The sequence below is a fragment of the Trachurus japonicus genome, chromosome 21 (genome assembly GCF_045865225.1).
Source record: "Trachurus japonicus isolate A0001 chromosome 21, Traja_1.0".
Taxonomy (NCBI): domain Eukaryota; kingdom Metazoa; phylum Chordata; class Actinopteri; order Carangiformes; family Carangidae; genus Trachurus; species Trachurus japonicus.
Genome location: NC_140927.1, coordinates 25528087 through 25552517, shown reverse-complemented (window position 1 = coordinate 25552517; position 24431 = coordinate 25528087). Strand labels below are relative to the sequence as shown.

At 41.1% G+C, this 24431-nt stretch overlaps 2 protein-coding genes across 52 annotated transcripts in view; one reads left to right on the top strand and one right to left on the bottom strand.

The window, feature by feature from the left end:
- The window catches only part of tbc1d8 (TBC1 domain family member 8), a 29588-nt gene extending 24821 nt beyond the window's left edge, over nucleotides 1–4767 (top strand). The window contains exons 14-21 of one of the 2 annotated variants that reach the window (XM_085764857.1): nucleotides 130–228; nucleotides 783–851; nucleotides 977–1247; nucleotides 1901–1966; nucleotides 2079–2165; nucleotides 2273–2382; nucleotides 4045–4252; nucleotides 4322–4767. In XM_085764857.1, the coding sequence (XP_085620983.1) occupies nucleotides 130–228; nucleotides 783–851; nucleotides 977–1247; nucleotides 1901–1966; nucleotides 2079–2165; nucleotides 2273–2382; nucleotides 4045–4252; nucleotides 4322–4548 (1137 nt within the window). In that variant the 3' untranslated portion in view covers nucleotides 4549–4767. Of the gene's footprint in view, nucleotides 1–129; nucleotides 229–782; nucleotides 852–976; nucleotides 1248–1900; nucleotides 1967–2078; nucleotides 2166–2272; nucleotides 2383–4044; nucleotides 4265–4321 lie in introns of both variants that reach the window. The other variant, XM_085764856.1, reaches the window with a different exon arrangement.
- Nucleotides 4768–7102: 2335 nt separating this feature from the next.
- neb (nebulin) overlaps nucleotides 7103–24431 on the bottom strand; it is a 61580-nt gene continuing 44251 nt past the window's right edge. For 4 of the 50 annotated variants that reach the window (XM_085764822.1, XM_085764830.1, XM_085764821.1 and 1 more), the window contains 14 exons: nucleotides 23545–23658; nucleotides 22877–22981; nucleotides 21403–21507; nucleotides 19656–19766; nucleotides 18783–18896; nucleotides 18562–18666; nucleotides 17727–17831; nucleotides 12016–12108; nucleotides 11386–11493; nucleotides 10057–10243; nucleotides 9841–9933; nucleotides 9053–9193; nucleotides 8852–8955; nucleotides 7103–8012 (listed from right to left, as the gene is read on the bottom strand). In XM_085764822.1, the coding sequence (XP_085620948.1) occupies nucleotides 7839–8012; nucleotides 8852–8955; nucleotides 9053–9193; nucleotides 9841–9933; nucleotides 10057–10243; nucleotides 11386–11493; nucleotides 12016–12108; nucleotides 17727–17831; nucleotides 18562–18666; nucleotides 18783–18896; nucleotides 19656–19766; nucleotides 21403–21507; nucleotides 22877–22981; nucleotides 23545–23658 (1659 nt within the window). In that variant the 3' untranslated portion in view covers nucleotides 7103–7838. Of the gene's footprint in view, nucleotides 8013–8851; nucleotides 8956–9052; nucleotides 9194–9840; nucleotides 9934–10056; nucleotides 10244–11385; nucleotides 11494–12015; nucleotides 12109–12952; nucleotides 13046–17321; nucleotides 17427–17726; nucleotides 17832–18561; nucleotides 18667–18782; nucleotides 18897–19655; nucleotides 19767–20545; nucleotides 20657–21402; nucleotides 21508–22132; nucleotides 22238–22876; nucleotides 22982–23544; nucleotides 23659–24431 lie in introns of all 50 variants that reach the window. The other 46 variants (XM_085764835.1, XM_085764845.1, XM_085764834.1 and 43 more) reach the window with 18 other exon arrangements.

Here is a 24431-nt window from a genome sequence, read left to right as displayed (position 1 = left end):
TATGACAATCTCCTGTGGGGGATTAAGTGAGTTTTTCCTGATTATGGTTTCCCACCTCCACACTCTTCACAGTTCATGGAGGATGAAAAGTTTCTCATTCTTTCTGTTGTTTGTCTTTTGTCCCGTCAGAAATTTGGAGACCTGACGGTGCGTCAGATCGAGAGGCTTCGCTGTCGACACAGAATCCGAGTGCTGCAGGCTCATGAAGACACCACCAAAGAAAACGCTGTGAGTAAACGGAGAAGATGAGCATCTTTAAAGGGATAGTTCAAAATGTTGGCAAATTGGCCCATTGCCCTAATAACTATAGTTTTAGCAGTAGGTTCGTTACCTTTAATTGTTGGTGCAAGCTGTTTTTAGAGTGGCGGAGCAGAGCCGTGAGCTGCTCAGAGCTACGCTACGGAGGCTCATGGGATTTCTTGGTTTCCTTCATCAAACTCATCAAATACACAATCCAACAACTCCAAAACGCTCTTGTTTTGGAGGCAAATGCAGAGACTGCTTGCCAAAAAACTGCCTGCAACGGGAACGCACATCAGCGGTTTTGCATGAATTTACCTCGAAAACAACTCCCGCTCTGAGCAGCTCTTGGCTCTGCTCCGCCGTTCTAAAAACAGCTGTCACTGACGATTAAAAGTAATGAACCTACTGCTAAAACTATAGTGAATTTGCCAAAATGTTGAACTATCCCTTTAGAACTGCTCAGAGGGACATTGAGATGTATATTATGGGGTGTGCAACCAACCGACAGCCATAATTCCTCTCTGTTTGTGTTCGTGCAGATGAGACTGGTGACTCCTGAAGTGTCCATCGCTCCAGAGATCTTGGCGGACGTCTACGACCTCTTCAAGGTCAATTGGTCATCAACACCCAACTTACATCCTAAACTATGAAACACTCTAACAGGAGATATTAAATGCCTTTAAAAAAATTACAACTATGTGTCTGAGATCCCTTGTCTTTTGTCCTCCTGCAGACGGAGCACTTCATCAGTCTGTACTGGGGCGACAGCAGCTCTGCAGCGGCGGCGGAGGCGGCGGCGTGGAGTTACGGCGACTCCAGCCGCTCCTACCTGGAGAGACTGTACCGCCTGGACCGGCCCCAGTTCAAGAGCCTGTACGGGCTCCTGGTGCCGTGGCCCGGCGGCTCCAACCAGCACATGGACACCGTGGCCAACCGCACCTTCACCCTGCTGGACCAGGACCGCGACAACCTGGTCACCTTCAGGGAGTTCGCCGGCTGGCTGGGTAGGTGGAGGAGGGGAAAACAGAGATACAACCGAGTATAAGATGCTGATTTAAGTATATATGAGACTCCATATAATCTTATACTATGTTATTATCTATTATATTATAATGTCTTGTACTGCCCTTTATTATATTACTACAGCTGACACTACCCTGTCACACTATGTTAAGTTAAATCATATTGCACATTATATTCTAATGTATTACCTTATCTTATCTTGCATCATCTTGTCACATTACATTAGCTTAAATTATATTGCACAATACCATGTGAATACATATCATACCTTATTGCAGATTAATGCAAACTACTGTATTATTATCTATTCTTTTCTTTCTTCTTTACATTTTATACTGCATTTACTTATTTTTACTGTATCCTATACCATATTATGTATGTATATACCGATAATACCACTCCACCTCTCATCTACACACACACACTTATGCTACCTACCTATATCATCGTAACTTCACGTCGTTTCCTGTTGTTGTCTGTACTTATGTCGACTGTTTGTATGTTTAGTCCATGTGTTGTAACATATTTGTCCCTTATGTCACCTTGTCTATCGCTTAACTTCACCAATAAATAAAAAAACTGAATGAAATATGCAAAGAAGAACTGAAAAGTAACTCTGTCTACTCATTTTCAGACACTTTATACTGTGAAGACCTAAATGAGAAGATTCGGCTGCTGTATCGCCTCCACATCCCACCAGGTCGGACATTTCTTTTTATTTATTTCTCTGACCCAGTGACAACCATTTAAAGTCTGAGCTCTAATTCACCGACTCACTTTAAATCTATGTGTGTGTTTGTGTGTGTGTGCAGCTCTGACAGAGAGTGAGGATGACCCTGCTGGGATTAAAAGCCCCCTGCTGTCCACCACCAGACCTCTCTGTGTCAATCTGCCCTCAGGTTGGTCCAGACATCACTGATATTGATTTTCTTTTTTTTATCAGTTCAAACCACAGAGAAAACACAAATGATGTGTCAATACGTCTCGACTGTGACTCTTGTTCCAGGTGTGGAAGGTGAGGTGAAAGATTACCAGGAGCAGCTGAAGCAGATGCTGCAGGATCTGGCCAGAGAGAAGGAGAAGGATGTGGAGAAGCCTCTTCCACTCATGAACCAGGTACAGGAAACATGTGGAGCAGATGTTGTACTACACAGTAGAGTCACTGGTGGTCAGTCAAGTCTCATCTGTCAGAGCTGCTTCCTTTAAAGCAGAAGTAAGCAATCCAGTCGTTTTGGCTAATGCTGCGTTCCAGGAAGGCTTTTGAAACCGTAAATTACAGCTTCAAGTGGCGACTTACGACTTTGTAGCGTTCCAGGCAACCCACTCGTGTTTCTCCGACCTGTTTTACCTGTGAAAGTCACTATAACGGCCACTCGTAACTTCTGACCCGTGAACTCGTACCAGATCGAACTGGTACGACTTCACAGGTCGGAAAAACACGAGTTACAGGCTGCCCTGAACGCACCATAACAGTCCTCGTCCCTACGTCACCACATTCAGGCGCATCCCTTGGCTGCACACACAGCCCTGCATGCCGTTCTCTCTCCTCATTGGATAAAACTTGTAGGATACGAGAAAAGTTTTCTCCTGGGCTCAGAGCAGAGCAGAGTGACTGACAGACCCGTGTTTCAGACCAAACACTCTATGTAAGTGATTGCTGTCGGAAGATATAACTATTTAAGACTTATATTAACACAAAAATATCGCTTACTTCTGCTTTAATTCTCAAATCTCAACTTTTTTTTGCCACATTATGAGAAGGAGAACACGTTGAACGTGCATGTTTTCTGTACATTTACATGCTCCCACATGTCCTGGAAACATGGAAAATGGTTGACTAATTTTCCAGTCATGGAAAACACATGGAAAATAAGAAAAAGTCAAATGTTCTGGAAAAGCTTGAGTTGCCCTGGAAAATTATTTATCACATTGTGACATCAGCTACCAGAGCTGTATTTGACTTTTTCAGACCCCACTAAAGGATTTCTCTTCCAAAGAAGTGAAAAAAGTAGCGACTGGGAGTTGATAGTGTTGCCAGCATTGTACTGCGAGCATGAGGGTGCACATCTTTAAATCAGACGTCTGGGGGTGAGAGAAAAATAAACATAGAAACAAACTGGTTTAATGTACAAAATAAGACACAACTGTCAAAAAGAACAATTCTCCAAAGCATGAATGGGACGGGGGGCGTATTAGTGTATGGTGTGATAACATGTCTGTCAGACTGCAGCAGCTGAAAATGTCCTGGAAAATGATTTTGTGAAAAGAATCAACCCCTGGATATACTTGTTTTGATCAATTCAAATAGAATCTAAAATTTATTTAAAGCCAATATATAAAGAATGTGAATATTTCAACCATTACACTTGCAGGCCTGTCTCACACACAGGGCTTAGTCACAACTGCTGTGCTGCAAAACTCTCATCAAGGACTGCAGCTAATTATTTTATTATCAATTAATCAACTGATTATTTTTTGAGTGAAATGAATTTAATCTATAAAGTCCTGAAAAATAACAAATTTCAAGACCCCAAACTGTCCTTCTTGAATAAATTGTTTTATCTTTCCTTACGCAAATTCAATTTAAATTGAGAAAACTGAAAATATTCACTTTTTAAACAACTAAATGTTGACATTTTTTCTTTCTTTTATGACATTTGATGAAGGATTGACAAGTCAAAATTATCGATCGACATATTTGTCAGTGCACCAATCAGTTTCATCACTAATCAGTTGGATGACGATGATGCATTAACCCTTTCATGTCCTCCTCCACAGTGGGAGTTCATCCAGTTCTGTAAGTCGCTCTACAGCATGTTCCACGGGGACCCGGAGGAGAACGAGCTCTTCCAGGCCATCGCCACGGTGACCAGCCTCGTGCTGCAGATCGGCGAGGCGGGCCACCGTGGGCACAGCTTGGGGTCGGAGGTCAGCGCCGAAGAGGAGACCAGAGGAGCGCAGCCCGTTCAGGTGGGGGCCGCTGACGGTGCCGGGGCGAGCGTCACCGGAGGAGGAGGAGGAGGAGGAGGAGGAGGAGGAGGAGGAGGAGGAGGAGGAGGAGGAGGAGGAGGAGGAGGAGGAGGAGACGACGGCTCGGCTGCAGCGGAGGAGAAGGACTGGACGATCAGCTACGCTCAGATCCTGGCGTCGCTGCTGACCGAGCAGTCGCTGGTGAACTTCTTGGAGAAGCCGGTGGATCTGTCGACGCAGATCGCGGCGGCCAAGGAGAAGCAGTACCACCAGCGGGCCGGGCTGCTCACGCTGCAGCACAGGAGCAGGTGATCGGAGCGGCGGACTCAGAACCGCCACACAAGCCAAATATCTTCACCAAGAAAAAAAACACAAGTATCAGTATCACTTGACTGAAGCCGTGTCCCAACTCAGGGGCTCGACTGACTGACTGCGTCACAGCTGTGCGACCAGACTGTCCGATGTGGAAGTGTTCTTCGAATGCGGCCTTCTTCGTTTCCTGGGCAACGCCGGATCTTTAGCCCAACCCGTCCCAAGATTCATTGCGTCCTGTAAACAAAAAAGAGGAAACAATACTGATAATAAGAGAAGATAAATGTATGTACTGTGTTTTAAGTCAGTTCGAGAGTTAACGGTACAACTGTTAAACCATAGGCATTAAAACTTAAAGGGGTAGTTCAACATTTTGGCAAATTCTCCTATCACCATAATCCCTATAGTCATAGGAGTTGGTTCATTACCTTTATTACATGCATGTTGTTTTGAGATCTGCGGGGCAGAGACGTGAGCTGCTCAGTGAACACAATGGAGGTGAACGGTACAGGTCCCCGGTCCCTCATCAAACTCATCAAATACACAATCTAACAACTCCAAAACACCCTGGTGGAGGAGTTGTGACCTGCATGTTTTCGAGGCAAATGCGTAGCCAAATATTTGTTTCATGTGTCGTAATGTTACATAATTGTACATATACATAGATGATTATTTCACAGTGTGGTGGGCTCTGCCCCGTGGATCTCAAAACAACATGCACTGACAATTAAGGGTAATGAACCTACTGCTATGACTATAGGGATTATGGCAATAGGCGAATTTGCCAAAATGTTGAACTATCCCTTTAAAGTTCTGTCAATCAAGGTTGCTATGCGACAGGAGCTGCGCTTTGCGTCACAATGTTAATGGTGGGTGCAGCTGATGACGCACTGACGTAAATACACTGTACACGCTGGCGGTCTTCAGCGGCTACACAGGGGCGGATGCCTTCGGAGGCCGCTGGGTTGGGACACTGACCGGCTTCACATTCAGAAGCTAAAGAGCCTTAAAGTTATCTGTGACACTTATTATCATTATTATTATATCAATAGTGTGACTTAACTTGCAACACACGAGCCTGTGACAAAACATCCACGTTTGCCTGAAACTGACAGAAACGGAAACAAGGAAACATTTTGAGCCTCAAAGACAGTTTTCAAAGCTGGTCGTTCTGTGCTATGGACACTTGAGAAATTACAATTATTGCCTTCTTATGTCACCGTGACGATGCCTGCAGTTAGACTGTGTTGTGAATAAATAATCTGCCACCACTTCCACTTATTAGGCGCCCTTTATAAAATGTTTATAACTTAAAAAGCCGGTTACTAATGCTTTATAGGTCGGTTATAAGCCATTAATTTAAAAGCAACTTTTGAGTGGCAGGTTGCAAAACACTTTAACTTCATCATTAATGGTGAAATCATGCAGATCATTTCACCTTCTAATAAGACAGTAAGTCACTGATAAAATGCTTTCTCACTAACTATAAGATTAACAGCCACAGTAAGTAAGTAATCTGCTACTACAAATTATTTTACAACAATAGAAAAACAAATCAAATGGATTTTGATCCAGATTCTCGTTTTTTCAGAGGGTCAGAGGTCAAATGCTCCTTTAGAGCAGGTAACATGATGAACTAAGAGTTTAAAGAAGAGGAACTGTGCTACTACAGGAAGATAAAGGTTAACCACATGTATCTATAAAGTATTAGTACATGATAGGACTCATAAACCCTTTATAAAGGCTGCCTCAACTACTAATCATTACCAACAATGGTGCAGCATTAAGGACAAATCTAGCATGTGCTGACTGTTCTTTTCTTTTCTTTTTTTTTTTTTTTACCTGATTTTATAACTTCTGTTCATTTAATATTAAATGTTTTCACACACACACACACACACACACACACACACCCCAGTTAAAGATGTTTTTTAAAACTTTTTTCAAAATACTGGAACAAAAATCTACCGTGCTCTGAAACTGTTGCAGAACATAAGACAACACTGGTGAAATTGTCTTTCAAATAAAAACATATTGCATAAACACAACACGCCTCTTTTTTTGTTTTTATAAACATAAAGTTGGGCTAAATTCTTGTCATTTTGTTTTCTGTTCATTGTTCAGCTGTTTTTTTTCTGTTTGTGACAGGTTGTTATTTTGCTGTTCCCATTAGGCTATTCAACCTCAGAGGTAACACTTGGATTTTCATTAAATGTGCAGATTTCACAGTTTAGTTTTCAAGAAAGTCGACTTACAACCTGCACAGCTTTATCCTTCTCACACCGGTCACCATTTTTGTGCCCATTTTTTCTGTCTTATTTTTGTCATTTCGCTCTGGCAAAGCACAATGACATCCCTACTCTTCTATTTCCTTGTCTGTTAATAGTCTGCAGGGTGGTGATTCAACCATGTTAATACGATGCTTGAAAGCTGAAAACGCAGAAAGGTGGGCACAAAATCACAGAAATATTTCCAGAAATTTACTGTGACAGCTTTGCAGACACAAATTGTATTATTTTCAAAAGTATGCTAGAATGAAGAGAAGGAGGCAGGGTGCTGCAGGAGCTTGGTGTGCTTTATTGGCTACTGATTAAAGGTAGAAGACTTGCCTTACACCAGAACCTAAATAATCGGAAGAAAACAAAACACACACATTCTACTAGTGGCCAGCCTTCAGTGTATAGGAGGGAAGACTGAGGCTTGTCTCATTCAACTCTTCAGGAGTGGTTTAATCGTGGAGGAGGTAGTTGTTAACTGACTCCTTGTAAGTTTCATTGTTTTATCGTTAACTTTCTCTCTCTTTCTCCATAGAACTTCCATTAAAGGCACAACAGGAACTACTTGAGCCCTTTGTCTTTATGTGAACATACTTTCTCGGTACAACTTGGACAAACAATGTTTTATATATATTAAATATTAGTGTAATTTACAACATAATGGGCCAGGATGTAGGTCAGTGACTCTTGCTTCTTCCAAGATGGCGTCTCGGAACAGTTAAACAATCTAAAATAGTAAAATAGTAGGCATAGTATGTATAATCAGAAATATTTATAGTTGTAGTGTCACGATGCTTATATCACATCCACAGGAAACGGGGGCAGCAGCATATGAATGATAACAGACTTACCAACGAGCATTACAACACAAAATCAAATACAGTTACAGAGCTACAAGAAACCAAAAAGCTACACAATTGCACGAAGCCACAGTTGTGATCAAAGTAGGACCAAACGGTTTGCCCTGTGGATGCGTCTCGCCCACTCCGGAGGGACGTTGGGCGGGCTTTGTCTTTAAATTGCTTCAACGTAGTTGGCTGGCAGCATGCCGGTCTTGCCGGTACGCTGCACGGTGCCGTACATCCAGCCCTCGTCGATGGCCTGCACGTTGACGATGACGTCGCCATCCTTGAAGGACACCTCGTCGTTGTCGGCTGCGCCGTAGTCATACATGGCACGCACGGTTTTCTGCAGAGAGCAAAGACAGATCAGTCAGAGTCGGTGTGTTTAAAGGTTTAATCTGTTATAGAACTAGAAATTAATTGACCCTGCCAACAAATATTTTGGGCTCTATCCAAATATTTGTTATTCCTACGCTCCATTAATGATCTGCCCCGCTGCTGCACTGGGTGATGTCATCCCTCATTACTATGAGCACACTGTTGCTGTTGTGTATTTTGACTTACACAGTCACACATGCACCAGCGCTCTACTAATGCACTGCTGGAAACCGTCCAAACAAATGCACTTTACATAGATTTAACTTTAAAGGGATAGTTCAACATTTTTGGCAAATTGGCCAATTGCCATAATCCCTATTTAGCAGTAGGTTCGTTACCTTTAATTGTTGGTCCACCATTTTTAGAACGGCGGAGCAGAGCCGCCAGCTGCTCAGAGCTACGCTACGGAGGCTAATGGGATTTCTTGGTTTCCCTCATCAAACTCATCAAATACACAATCCAACAACTCCAAACGCACATCAGCGGTTTTGCATGAATTTGCCTCGAAAACAACTCGCACTGACAATTAAAGGTAACGGACCTACTGCTATGACTATAGGGATTATGGCAATTTGCCAAAATGTTGAACTATCCCTTTAGAGAACAACTTGGCATCAGGCTGAACAGCACTGTGTCACTGTGTCACTGTGTGATGCATCACCGACTGGATCCTTGTTCACTTGTTCAACACTTCAGCAGGATGAGAGGTTGAACCACAGGACGCCATTGGTTACGTTCCTCTGATCTTTCCCTACTGGTTTGTGTTGATGTGTGTGTGTGTCTGATGTGAAGTGAAGTGCTACTAACTCCAGTGGTAGAGGGGTGAGAGGGGATGGAGGACACGGTGGTCTGCTGGGTGGCCACTGAGGATGACCTCTGCTGCAGCTCCACAGTCTTAGCATGCTGGTAGCCTGCCGGTGGAAAAGAGAGAGATGCTATAAACCACATATTTGATCTGAACACTGTGTTTTTCTGTAGTTTGCTGCAGTCGTGACTCTGAGTCATTACCAATAGAGGAGGTCATGAAGCCGTTGCTGTAGAGGGACATGTGGTGATCGGCGTCCTGGGACTGCTCAGACTTCTCATCGGCCATGCCGCTCAGAGCGCTGGTGGAGCGGGAGTGCTCCTTGCTGCGGCGCTGAGCTTGCACTGTGAGAACGACGTCAGAGTTACGACAGGAATGACGACATGTAATATACAGTCATACTGAAGTCATCTGAAGTGACATTAAGATCATTCCAGTTGTGACTGGAACAGATCTGTTAAATTTAACTCACTGCATTGGTCGAAGTTTTCAAGGCGCAGTTAAAAACTCAGCTGTTTCGACAGGCTTTTGAATTGCATGATACCTAATTAATGCCTAATTCTGTCTCTTTCTCCGTTCTCTATCTGTATGCTGTGTTTTTTTTTATGTTTTGTGAAGCACTTTGTGACTGCGTGCTGCGAAAAGTGTTATATAAATAAAGAATTATTATTATTATTATTATTATAAATCTAGGTCATATCATTATTAATGTATTCATATGTATTGATACAGTGACAGTCAAATAGATAGATAGATAGATAGATAGATAGATAGATAGATAGATAGATAGATAAATAGATAGATAGATAGATAGATAGATAGATAGATAGATAGATACTTTATTGATCCCACGCTGGGAAATTACAGTGCAATGCTTGGACACGTTTCGAAGTGTTACAAGCAAGTTGCTGTAAAACATACTGAGCACAGTTTCCACCTCGATTTCAGTTTTCAGACGGATTCAATGATTTGTTGGAGTTTCTCATCTCACCTGACATCATGTGCAGACTCCTGGACTGGATGTTGTCCTCAGCAGGGTCGTAGTCGAACACAGAGCCGGGGTTTGTGCGCCACACACGCAGATCTGAAGGCACAGATACAAGAAGTAAAACAGTCAAATAACTGAAATAACTCAGCCTCCTGTCAGTTGTGTGGCTTTTGTCTCCCACTGACGACTGAACGGTTGTGTTTAAGTTTGCAGCTGTACCGGTGATGGTCTCCTGGTCGTGCTCGATGGCGCGTCTCCTCTCCATCTCCACCACGCGCCTCTGGATGCCACGGTAGTTGATGTCGCTGAAGTCCTGGGTGTTCTTCTTCACGCGCTCCGTCACAGGGTCGGAGGTGGTGGGAGTGAAGCTGCCCTTGCTCTTCTCAAAGTCCTCATGGTATCTCACCTGAAGGCCATGAATCACAATCGTAAATACATGTACATGTGTATTTATAAGACTGTCATCCCTTTTTTAAATTCACTTCACAATCCACTGAATTGGTTAGTTCTTAGATGTGGAAAAACTGGTACATCCAGATCGATGCTGTCCTCTCAGTTATTAAATTAATTTACCAAATTATTACAGCTGACAGGCATTAAAGGCCAAAAAAATACACAAGTCACATATAATTTTAGGATGCAGCACACTGGTGACATTGTGTATTTCTCCTCTAGTCAACAGTTCTCATTCATTCACCCAGACCTAAAATGAATTGAGCCAAATAACAAGTGGACAAAGTCTCATACAGCTCCTCTCTCTGAGCTCCATTGTTGAAATAGATAACGAGTCCCAGTGACTCAGTCCTGCTGCTGTAGATACTAACAGGACACCATTACATGCTCTGTCTGTGTGTGTGTCTTTGCTGGAAATAGTCCCCTAACAAGTGCACTATTCACTCACTGTCTTACTGTTTTTTTTTAATTCACATTTTATTTTGTCTTCTGAAGGAAGAAATGGTCTAGGGCTGAAATCTACTGGCCTGTAGGAGACTTCATGAACTATTAAAAGTTGATAATGATGATAATAATCTCCATTTATACATCTTTCTACTACTTCAAAAAGATTTGAAATGGTAAAAAAAGAAAAGAAAAAGTAGAGACAGTAAACATGCACTTTTTAAAACTCAAATTAAAACTGAATTAAAAACTTTCATAAAAAACACTTTATGATGTGATTTAAAAGCAGAAAACTATAAAACACCAGTCAGTAACACTTTATAATAACTACACACTATTAAGCATTAAATACTGAATTCATCATTTATAACACATGAATATTACTATAAACACAGTTTAAAATGTTTTACTCATCATTGATAAGCACTAACTGTATTTATAAACTACATACTAATGAGTATTCATGCGTTATAAATGAAGAATTCAGTATTTATTAATGCTTAACTAATGCTTAATAGTGTGTACTTACTACAAAGTGTTACCCACCAGTCTTGTCCTTTAAGTAGAAAACTGCTGGGGAAGTAAACTACATAAAGTTGAGAAAAAACCTAAGATGGATATCAACAAATTTTATCCAGCACAAAATCTTACCCCAGAAATGATGCGCTGGGTCTCCTTTACGCGCCTCATCTCAGGCGTGTCCAGGACGAAGGCGGCCTTGCCCTGCACCTGCTTGCGGAAGCTGTCAGAGTACAGCACCTGGTTGGACAGCGAGGACACGACAGTGGAGGAGCAGAAGACAGAGAGTCAGCGTCTGAAACGTTTCACACCTGAATCCATCAGACAGTAGCCATTAGCATCCACAGCACAAAGGGTGTGGCAGAGAGAGAGAGTGAATGGTAAGAGGAGACACACACACATACAGCTGCTGGGGGACATTACTGGGAATTCAGACGGATGAATTAGCAGGGAGAGTTTTTATTATTAAGAGGTTGACGTATTAAAAGAAACAAGAATGCGTCCCAGTCTTCAGTGGGAGGACGACAGGGAGGGACAAGATGGAGTGGAGTAGTTTCAACAACACAGGAGAGGTTAGCGGTGATGATGTGCACAGACACACCGCAACTGGTGCTATTAAGCACATGTAAAAAGAGAAGAGAGCCTAGTGGGGGAGAATTAATATGATTAACTAGAGCCAGGGGGACAAGTCTGTTAGACGAGGGGTTAACGTGGGGTTCAAGGAGAACATTTCTAAGGCAGAACATGTTCTTGCAGTGGTACCGAGCTAATGTTTTCTTGGTTCCTTTTCACACGCTCCATCTCTGGAGTAAACACCACAGGAGTTCCCTTGGCTGAACTGTCTTTATACAACACCTACAGGACAGAAGCACAGCGCCCCAATGGGCCAGTCAGACACCGAACCAAACACAGACCACACACCTATAGGACTGCTTTCATAGACTTGGATTCAATCCTCTTAGAGAGATGAAACAGGGACATTTTCAAGATTCATTGATTTCAGAGATGGTGTTTTCAGTTTTCAGTTTTCAGCTTCCACATTGTTGTTGTTTTTTTTTGCTTTTGGAGTATATTAAAGGAAGAGTCTGAGAAATTGGTCCTATAGAGTGATTCATCCTGGTAGCTCCTGTCGAAACCGCCAGGATTTTCTCTGTTGTAGAGACACAAACGCTGAGATAAAACACACTTCTTTAATGCTTCAGCAGGAAGGATTTTAGCTTTTCATTTGCTGTGAAGTGTAAAAAAAATTAACTTAGCAGCAACGCAGGAGCTTTATGTGAAGAAAGCTGGGCTGCAGGGGGAGGGGAGGGTTAGAAAATACTGTATTCACAGGCCAAAGGAAGAGGGGTTTCACTCGACTCGAGGGGTGGTGGATGGTTGAGGATTAAAGATGATTTGAAGGAATAAAAAGAAAAAACGGGAGGGGGGAAAAAAGAAATGTATGGATGGATGGAAATTAAGGCTCAAAGTGGAGATGATGGCAGGGCTGGAGCTCGGGGAACTGCAGTCTGTGGCTCGGATGGAGATGGAGATGGAGATGGATGAGCAGGAGGTGATGAGAGCGTGAGATGATGGCAGGAGGGAGGGGGAGGTTGCAAACAGGCTAATGGAGGGGCATTATTGATGGGGGCACTACTACTGTCCACTCTCAACAACAGTTAGGGAGCACACGTGGGGTTTTTTGGTTTCGTTCCACTACCGAGCTGATGTGCTTCTGGGTTTGTTTGACCCGCTGCACCTCGGGCAGGTCCGGTATAGCTGTGGCTCGACCTAAAGAGTCCTTGTACTTTATCTAACCCAACAGAAAGTTTGGGTTTCATGCAGATAAAGTGGAGGGAGGAGGGGAGGAAAAACAAAATCAAAGAGTAGGTAAATTGGTGACAATTGTAGGACACGACGAAACACAACACAGCACAAAAAAATAAAATAAAATGAATAAAAAAATAAAATACACAACACATCAGACGTAAAACATGGATTTTTTTTTCCTGAGAAATGAAGAAGCAGGTTATGTTAGAGACATGGTGGAGTTTAGCTGACCCCACAGCACTCGTTGGTGTTACACTAACACTTCTACATATCTACAGAAAAAAATGACGGGTGATGAAGTGTTATGACGGTATGTTTGAGAGAGATGAAGAGATGGATGGATGAATGTACAGGGCAGGAGGCTACAGCAGCAGGGTCACTCTGTCTGTGGATACCGTGCTGATATTTTGCTGATTGCGTTTAACTCTCTCCATCTCTGGGGTCTCTGATACTGACGTGCCTTGTCCCACTCCTTCTTTGTATTGAAGCTTTGAATGAGATAGGATAAAAAATACGTCAAATACGTTGGTAACACATTCAAAGACAGATTAGTTTGGGAGTGAGAGGAGTGAGAAAGTGGGGAAATGCAAACTAATACTGGAAAAAAAAAAAAACTGGGGGAAATTTGTGTTTTTTGTGGAAATGTGAAGTCAAAATCATCATCAACCAGAAAAAGAGTGATTTATGGAGCTGAGTTAGGATGGAGGAGGAAAAAACTGCTTCAAAACATGAGAGGTAAAAGTTGATGGACTTTTAGACAGGTGGGAGAGGTCAGAGGTCATTTTAAAGGAATGATTATGAGGCGGGGGGAGGGGGTCACTGCAGGTCTGTTTGTTCCTCTACCGAGCTGATATTCTTCTGGGTTTCTCGGACCCGCTTCATCTCGGGGAGGTCAGGTATGGCTGTGCCTTGACCCACAGAGTCCTTGTACTGTATCTGCCCATCGTATAAGTTAACACAGACACAGAGTCAGACAGAGACGACACACAGAGAGGACACGCTATGTACAAACATAAGACACATCGGTCCATTCATAACAACAGAAAAAGCCTCACAACAAGGGACAATAAAAAACACATTATTCACATACATTTTTATGTATTTTAAAGATATTGTAGCTGGATACGTTGAAAATAAGAAAAGTTCCGCTTTTTCAAAAATGGATGGCGTCATTTAGTTTATTACTTCTGGGTTTAGATGAAATTTATTATCATGACGGAGAAAAATCCTCAAACTCCCAACATCAAGTTATCAAGGAATGATTTATGAAACTCAGTTAGGATGAGGGAGGGACAAAATAATCTGTAATAAAAACATGAGAGGTAGGACGTTTGGTGGACTTTAAGATAAGTGGGAGGGGTCAGAGGTTGTATAGAGGAATGGATTTTAAAGAGGATAAAATGAGGGTCACTGCAGGTCTGTTTGTTCCTCTACCAAGCTGATATTCTTCTGGGTTTCTCGGACCCGCTTCATCTCAGGGAGGTCAGGTATGGCTGTGCCTTGACCCACAGAGTCCTTGTACTGTACCTGCCCATCGTATAAGTTAACACAGACACAGAGTCAGACAGGGACACACAGAGAAGACAACACAGCACAGCACAGACACGTCTATCCATTCACAACACAATAAAACCGCTGACAATAAAAAAAAAGTTATCACTCAAACTGATTTTCATCTATTTCAATGGGGATCAGTACAGATGTGGAAACACACAGCATCTGTTTTCAAAATGAATGACACCTAATTTAGTTTATTACTCCTGAGTTTAGATGAAATGAATTATAATGAAGGAGGAAAATCCTACAGATGACCCAAACACTCAATATCAAGTCATCAAGGAATGATTTATGAAGCTCAGTTAAGATGGAGGAGAGAAACTGGTAATAAAAACCACAAAAAGTGAAGTTTTCTAGATTTAAAATCAAAAACTAATGGTAGAGGTCAGAGGTAATTTTGAGGAATGATTATAAAAAGGGGGGAGGGGGTCACTGCAGGTCTGTTTGTTCCTCTACCGAGCTGATATTCTTCTGGGTTTCTCGGACCCGCTTCATCTCAGGGAGGTCAGGTATGGCTGTGCCTTGACCCATAGAGTCCTTGTACTGTATCTGCCCATCGTATATAAGTTAAGACAGACACAGAGTCAGACAGAGAGGACACAAAGAGAGGACAACACAACACAGCACAGGCACGTCCACTCATTCACAACAAAACATGGTTTACAACAACTAACAATAAAAAGTTATCACTCAAACTGATTTTTATCTAGTTCAGTGGTAGTTCAATATGTTGGGAATAAGCACAGATGTGAAATATACAGCATCTGTTTTCAAAATGGATGAGGAGAAATATATATATATATTTTTTTTTATCACTTCTGGGTTTAGATGAAACTAATAATCATGAAGGAGGAAAACCCTACGGATGAATCAATCTCCCAAATACAAAGTCATCAAGGAATGATTTATGAAGCTCAGTTAAGATGGAGGAGAGAAAACGATGGAGGTAATAAAAAAAAGACAGAGAAGGTGAAGTTTTCTAGAGTGAAAAAATAAAATGGTAGAGGTCATTTTGAGGAATGATTATAAAAGGGGGGAGGGGGGGGTCACTGCAGGTCTGTTTGTTCCTCTACCGAGCTGATATTCTTCTGGGTTTCTCGGACCCGCTTCATCTCAGGGAGGTCAGGTATGGCTGTGCCTTGACCCACAGATTCCTTGTACTGTTTCTGCCCATCGTATAAGTTAACACAGACACAGAGTCAGACAGAGACACACAGAGAGGACACGGTATGTACAGCACACACACACACACACGTATGTCCACTCATTCATAACAACAGCAATCACACTTAAAGGTGTGCAATACGCATGATTTGTTTTCAAAAATTGACAATAATTCATTGAGTTAATCACGTCGGGGTGGTCAGTGATGTCCACATACTTTTGGACATTTAGTGTGACGTGAAAACGAGGCTATGATCTTAAAGGGATAGTTCAACATTTTGGCAAATTGGCCCATTGCCATAATAAAGTTTTAGCAGTAGGATCGTTACCTTTAATTGTCAGTGCAAGCTATTTTTAGAATGGCGGAGCAGAGCCGCAAGCTTGTCAGAGCTACACTACGGAGGCTAATGGCTAATTCATGCAAAACCGCTGATGCGCGTTCCCGTCGGGGGCAGTTTTTCAGCAAGCAGTCTCTGCATTTGCCTCTAAAACAACTTTGTCTCATAGCATTCTGTTGTTATCTCATAGCGTGGTGATTGTGCAGGTCACAACTTGTCCTCGAGAGTGTTTTGGAGTTGTTAGATTGTGTATTTGATGAGTTTGATGAGGGAACCCAATATATCCCATGAGCCTCCATAGCATAGCTCTGAGTAGCTCACGGCTCTGCTCCGCCGTTCTAAAAACAGCTTGCACCGACAATTAAAGGTAACAAACCTACTCCTAAAACTATGGGGATTATGGCAATGGGCCGATTTGCCAAAATGTTGAACTATCCCTTTAAAGAAATTAAGCTACATGTTTATACAAGTTAACAAAAGCATGAGACCTTTGGATGGGGGGAGATTACATGTGAAGGCAGCTCTGGTTATATTATTTTCTATTTTCTATGGAGGGGAGTATGAAAGAGGAGGAGATGAGGGGGGGCAGGGTCACTCTGTGGAGTACCGTGCTTATGTTCTGCTGGTTGCGTTTAACTCGCTCCATCTCAGGGGTCTCGGGTAAATCTGTTCCTCTTCCCAAATCCTCTTTGTACTGAATCTTTACATGGACCAGGGACGAAAGCGGCAACCAATGGTTAAACTGAGTTTAACTTTTGGATGATGTCGACTAGCTGCAGGATTACAAACTACACCTGTTTACCTGTGTGGGACCAGGTGAGCATTTTTTTTTTTGCCAATAAAAACACATTAAATGAGACAAACATAAAAAACACAGATCTCTGGACAATGTACACAACAACATGATACAGTGAGCAAACTATTTTCCAACACACAAGCTCTGCACTAACAACTATAGAACAAACTGTCAGGGGTTAGTGTTGCGTGAATTAAAATGCAGCATGTTTGACACAGTTAAATAAAATCTGTTTGGTCCAAAGAAATAAGGGCTGCATGTCAGGGTTTGTTAAAGATGGGGAAATACAGTCTAAATAAATAAAAAAAAATCTAGTAAAAATGTAAAAAGAAAGAAAGAAAGAAAAAGTGTTATTAGAAAATGTTAACAAAAATGTTAACATAAAAATATTGTGGAGTAGATACCGAGCTGAAATTCTTTGTATTCTCTTTAACACGGAGCATTTCAGGAGTGTCCTTTACAGTAGACACTTTGCCCTTTATGTTTTTAAGGTCAATCTGGTATTGATGCTACAGAGAGAAAAACAAAAAGTGCAGTTAAAATGTTTCACAATGACACAGAAGAGAAATGTCTTCTTCCTATCAACTCAAGTTTATCTTAGCTACAGATTAGCATGAAAGCTATTCTTACTCAAACACTTAAAGACAAAATACTGACAGTGCAGAAGTTGAAAGTATTGAAGATAATACTTTACAGCAGACACGGAGACGTACACAGAGCCACCAGACACCGAAACAAAAACCTCTGACTTCTGACTACGACAAAGGTCAAAGACGCGTTGTTGTCATTCGTTAACGTTCATCACTTACGGTGCTGAAGTTCCTCTGGTTCTCACGGACTCTCTGCATCTCCGGAGTGTCCAGGACCGGCACGTAGTGAGACATGGTCTTCTCGGCCTCCTCCCTGTACTTTTTCTGTTGGACACAAATACAACCAGCTGTTAAAACAGATAGAAGATGAGACCGAGACATTTCTTTCTTTCTTCGTCCATATTTCTGCTTGTTTGCTGCTGATCCATGAAAATTGAAAATGAAAATTATGACTTTGTATAACTTTGTTTTGTCTGATTGATTTGTCAATTTACTGTTTTGTTGTTACTTTTTCAGACTCAGACAACTTTATTAATCCCACCAGGGGCAATTGGTTTCAGCAGCTTGCATACTGGCACAGTACAAAAACACAGTACACACAATAAATACATAGGAAATAAGGTAGAGTAAATAAATAGAATAGAATGCCAAGGAATAAAGTGTCATCAAGGATCAAGGTGAATAGAGTGAATAAATAGATAGGTTGCACATGTTAACCAATCAGATGTACATGATAAAAGGAATAAAATCATTATAAAGAATTTAAGAGACGAATAGCAGAGGGGATAAAAGTTTTAAAAAACGGTTAGTCTTAAAAACAGGTGAGACATACAGTAGCGACGACCTGAGGGCAACAGAGAAAATTCACATTTTGTTGTTGTTCTGTTGCTGCTTTGTTTCGCTTTTTTGTCTATGGTCTTGTCTATTTTTGACTGTTTTGTACATTGTTATATATGTAGGGTCCCCTCTAAAACGAGATAGCATATCTCAAGGGGTTACTCCTAATAAAGAATTTGCTATTTCCGCCCCAGTTGAGTTGAAATCTCTTCATTACCTGGCTAACAATGTTCTTCATCTGCTGAGCGTGGATGATGTCCGGGGTGTCGATGACGGTGGTGTAGCTGGCCCTGTCCATCTCAGCGGTCTGCTTGTACTTAGTCTGCAGAGCGAAGAAAATGTCAGTGTTCACAAATCATGATCGTAATGCAGAAACCTCTGTGGGTTGTGCTCTGTTTATGCAAAACAAACAACATAATGAGACGATATGATTCAGACCTGACTGAGGATGTCAGTAGCGTTCCTGGCCCTCATGAAGTCGGGGGTGTCCGTAGCCAAAGCCAACATTCCCTTGCCCTTAATCTCCTGCTCCAGTGACTTCTTGTACTCTCTCTGTAGAAGTTACAGGTCATAAACTGTTAATATAAAAGTAAAAATATAAAAGCAGACAGGATTTTTTAATGTAAAGACTTCCACTCATTCATACGGAAAGGGGGGGTAGAAACACCACGTGGCCTGGGGGAATGGTGAACAAAGAAAGTTAGAGGAAATTAGGAACAAAAGTGGTAATTGGAAAGCAGGAGTGTGTGTGAGGCTCCATTCAAAACTGAAAAATAAAAACAGCAGTAGTCAAGGATAGTCTGTTAAGGCATAATTAGTTATTATCAAGCCTGTTTTCTCTTACTTTTTTAATCATTTCAGTTCATTTATCAAAATATGAAATGAAAAAAAAAGACCCAAAACACTTATCTTTAGAAAAATAATGTGCTAAAATGTTTCTGTAAAACTTCAGTCAGTAGAGTCTACACAAGCAAGAAAAAGTCAGAAAACGTCAAATAAATTAAAATCCAGTATTCAATTAAAAAAATAAAATAAAGTAAGACATGCTCTGAGTGTATTTGTGGCTTTTGAAATAATATTAGACGCAAAAAAAGTAGAGGAGAAAATCATGGGAGAATTAGTGTTGTCATGAAGCAGGGACCAGAGCAGGAGTCACACCCAGCAGTCGCCCTTTTTTTTAGTGCGATGATGAAGCTTAGTTAAAGAGGGGATGGGATTCAGCAGGTGAGGCACCACGAGCGGGATTGTGGGAAGTCACTCGGACGAGAGCGTGATGCCGCCTCACGCCATCACCTCTCAAGTCAGTCGTACCTCACACAGGATTTGAGTGGCATTCCTTGCTCTCAAAAGCTCCGGAGTTTCCTCCAGTACAGTAAGCCCTTTACCCTTCACTCCCTCTTCTAGATCCCTCCTGTACTCTTTCTACAGGACGGAAGAAGAACAGAGAGACTGCAGACAAGGGCACACAGGCAGGCCAGGCCAAGGCGGACATGTAAGACGGTACAGTAGGCAAGCTCTGCGGCTCGCCTTTTGAGCTCAAAGTCACCAAGTCTCCACCCCGAAAAAAAAAAATAAAAAAAACGAAACTAAAGAATTATGGTCTATTTCTATTCCTATTCTAAAAAAGTTAAGATGGTTGCTTTCATGCAGAGAGGAGGAGACGTTGGTGACTTTGGCAGTAAATCCTGATAAAAGACAAGTTGAACCACATTTTATCAGACAGAGCATAAAAAACAAAAAACAATACAAATTCAGTATTTCACCAACAACTGCATCACTCAAATCGCCACATGCAAACATGCAGACCTTTCAAAATAAAGCTGTTCCTAATCATCTGCAAGATTAAGAAGGGTTTAAAGTGAAATTAGGAACCCAACGTGTCAGTACGTTCAGGTAGAAACAATACTACCTAATACTACTACAAGTCACACAGTGGATAGAGAGACAAGGAGGATGGATGAAAGTTGCATGATTAATAGTATAAGGCTGTGTATTGTGAATCATGCAAAAGAATTAAAACTAAACTACATGGATGAACCTGTATAAAGGAAGGAAACTGTTAAATGTATTTATTTTTTAAAAAGAGGTAGTGTCAAGAAAGAGGGACCATGGTTGTGATGTGGTCTTAGTACGATTACAAAGCATGGGTAAAGAGGTAAAGAGGGTGAAGCTGTCAGGGATAAATTATCCTTTTTCATTACCTCACTGGCTATTTTGGTGGCGTGTCTGACATGTAACATGGCAGGGGTGACCTCCAAGCCTGAGAGGTTCTTGCCCCTCATGTGTTCCTCATAGTCCTTTTTATAGTCTTTCTATTGGCCGCAAAGACAAGACAAGGGGACAGACAGAAGCTCAGATAACCACATGCAAGCAGTGCTGGTTCATAATGCAGTTACCTCAATCCCGGTTCACACGACCACTCTGTTCATAACTGACACACAGTTTCTGTAGCTGCAGTCTCTAATGTGAGTGTTTGTGTGTACATGTTATAAAAAACATCTCTCGTGTTTGGAGTCTGGAGTTTAACACTGGATGTATCAAATGATTGTAAATTAACACAGTGAAAAAATCTATAATCCAGGCTGAGACCAATGAGAGACAGAGGAAAATATCTGCACTTATATCATAAAAAGCATTAGGGAACAATAAACAAGGCATTGTGTGAGTTTAATTTTAACACATTTTACACTGCCTGCTTCCAGTTTCTTAATTGGAAGTAGAAAGTAGTGAAGGGAAATGACAATTTACCATGATGTAAATTGTAAAAAAAAACACATAAAAACATGTCATTAGATTCTGTAATAAGCACCAAAACACAATAAACTGGCACTAAAGGCACTGTAAAATGTTTTTTTTTTTTTTTTTTACAAACTTCAAAAACATTCTGTAGGTCTAATATAAACAATAGCTTGACATCCAACAAGCTGAAGCGTATCAATATATAACCAAGAGGCAGTACAATACAATACAGGTTAATACATAAACAGGCACTGAGGAGAGAGGGTCTGTTTTAATGGACTGTGTGTGTGTGTGTGTGTGTGTGGCGTCTGGTGTTTACCTGGCTCTGCATGTGCTGGGCCTCCTTCGCAGTCACATATGTGGGAGTCTCAAAGTCCAGCATGGGCTTGCCCTTCTCCCTCTCGTACTTCTCCTTGTATTTCACCTGGAGCAGCCCCACAGAAATGTAATGTCAACTGCAGGTACATTATTATAATGGATTTTTTTTTTTTTAAACTAATTTCAGTCTGCTACGTAACCAAATTAAAAATATATGTAACGTGCAAATTGAAGTTCACTGTGATGGATTACACAGCTCAGCCATTTTTCAGTAGTTTAATAATTGATTTTTATATTATATGGGCAACAATGAAAACCTGTGGCTGTCTGGAGTGTCAGAAAAATACATGAAAAACCTAAAATACTAAACCATCAACTAGAAAAGGTAGTATAATACAGTATAATAACGTAAAATATGAAGTGAAATGACATTTCTACACAAATATTCTGTCTGTAAATTGCATTTGGAGGCAAGTGTGTAAAATATTAAACATAAATGTTAACATCTGATGCACTTTTCCACAGTTATTAAAGCTAATTAACCACCTACTGTAGTGTTACATTGCCATCAATTTAAATGATCAACAAAACAATGAAAAAAACATCCCAATGTGTGAGAAATAAAGATATGAGAAACACATTTGTTTAGCAGATAACAATTCAGCCCCACAGCAGTGTTTTGGGGGAGGGTGCAGTGTTTGTGAACCCCACCTGGCGTCTGAACCACTTACGTTGCTCTGAAGCTCAGAGGCCTCCTTGTGATGGAGCTGCTCTGGTGTGTCAGCAATCATATGGTAGTGACCCTTACTCTCCTCAAATTTCTTCTTGTAGCAGTACTACAGGGGGGGATTCCCAGTCAAATAAGAGAGCTCAGTACAGCGAACCAGAGAAACAGACCGTCTGTCTGGAGTTTACTCCCATCAGTTTCATAATATATTTAATGAGAGAAACAAAAAACAGTGACTTTTAAAAGCTCTCAGCAAAAAAAAGACATCGTCAGAAAACGATGAGAGGGGAAAATTAAAAATGGACGTTAAAAAGTGTGTGAAAAATGATGTAAAACTCAGTGGGAAGCAGCACACATGTTTGTGTTAGTGTCTAAGAGAGGTATTGTGGGAACTACAGGAGGAAAAAAGTGGAAAAAGTGGGAAAGTAGAGGTTATACAGTAGAAGGTGATAGCATGGGAGGGTCAAGGGTGAGAGAGGGGTGGGTAAGGGTCACTACCAGATGGGGAAACAATGGCTGTTTGTTTTTGATGATGGAGCTTAGTGAATAAATCAGAGTGTGTGTTGTTACTGCGGTATGGAGGTCGAGTACAGTAGAGGTGAGGGAAACTCTGAGGTCAGACAGATTTCAGTGAAACCGCAGAGGAAACACTGAAACTGAAAAGAACTCCCAGCAGCCTCCTGGGTGAGAGAGTGAGAGAGTGAGAGAGTGAGAGGGGTTACTGATGGTGGGCTGATGGGGGTCTTACTTGACTGGACAGTTTGCTGGTGCTCAGGCTGTGCTGCATGGACAGAGACTCGGCCATGTCAGTCACAGGCTTGTGGATCTTCTTCAGGTCGCCCTTGTACTTCACCTGCAGACGGTGCGATTACAAATTTATATCTTAGAGCAGCAGATGATGTTTTTTACTGAGATTATTTATTTATTTATTTATTTTTTATTATTTCACAAAGAATAATTGATACAAATCCACAATTGCAAACAAATAAACATGGTCAAAAAGTAAAACCAAACCAAAAGGAAGGACAAACTTTACTGAGATTATTAATAAGGTGGTATGATATGAAAATATTGTATATTCTCACTACAGCTTTTAGATGATTGGTTGCCTCGGATATGTTATTTTATTTCTTTGGTATGCTATTATATTTTTAATGTGTTGTATTTATGCATTATTTATTTTTGCTTTATTTAGCCACTTTGCACTTTGTGATTTTATCTGTGCAAAGTGCTATAAAAATAATACTTACATTATTGTTGTGGTTGTGGATTATTATTATTTTTTTTTACAGTTGTTTTATACATAAATAACTTAAAAAGTACATAGAACAAACAAATGAACAAAAAACAATGCAAAAACTAAGCCATTAATAAAGGCACTTGACATAATCATGTTATATGAAACGATGCACCTACCTCACTAGCCAGGTCATTGGCTTCCTTCATCGTCTTGTAAATCTTACTCTCCTTCAGGTCATACTTTGGCCTCTTTCCCTTCATCTCCTTGTCAAACTTCTCCTTGTACTTCAACTAACAGGGGGGAGACACATGTAGGAGTTAGTGCAGGTGGTAACCTCTGGAGGAGGGAGGTGGGGGCAAAACCAGTGGAAGGTTTACATGACTCCATCACAGTGGGAAACATTGAAACGGCAACATAATGCTGTTTTTATAGTGTATAAAAAGGGATGAGTAACTCTGTACAGGTAGACAGTTATTATTATTAATATTATTATTATTATATATTATATATTATTATGTAAAAGCTTTGTACAAATTGTGTGCTGTGTTTTTATCAACATTAGTTTGTATCCCTTGTTATACAATAAAAATAACAAACTGTGCATCTTCGCAATAAAATGAATTTTACCATGCATCAATCTAGTCTCAAAGGGCATGTTCACGTCTGCAAATTGGTTCCAGGCTTCAGAGGAAGTTCACTCAAACTTTTGCACTTTTTTCCTTTTTTCAGCTGCTTTGGTTCAGGCTGCAGATTTAATAAAGCAAACGTGTCCTGGTTCTTCTCAGTCAAAACCAAAGGGGTCAGCTGTGGAGACACCCTCAGATGCTGGTCAGACCTCATGTTGTGCATTTGGACAGAACCAGTTTGTGCATGGATTCAGCTAAAGTGGACTTTAGTTCACACTTGACATTAAAATGCATCTCAGTGAATCTCATCATGCATCAACAGTGATTAAAGTTGACTACCTTCGTCTATCAATTATGATAAGACTACACAACATGATAATATTTAATACTGACAAGTGTCTGAGCTAATCTAAATGTGTTTTTTTTTTTACACATAT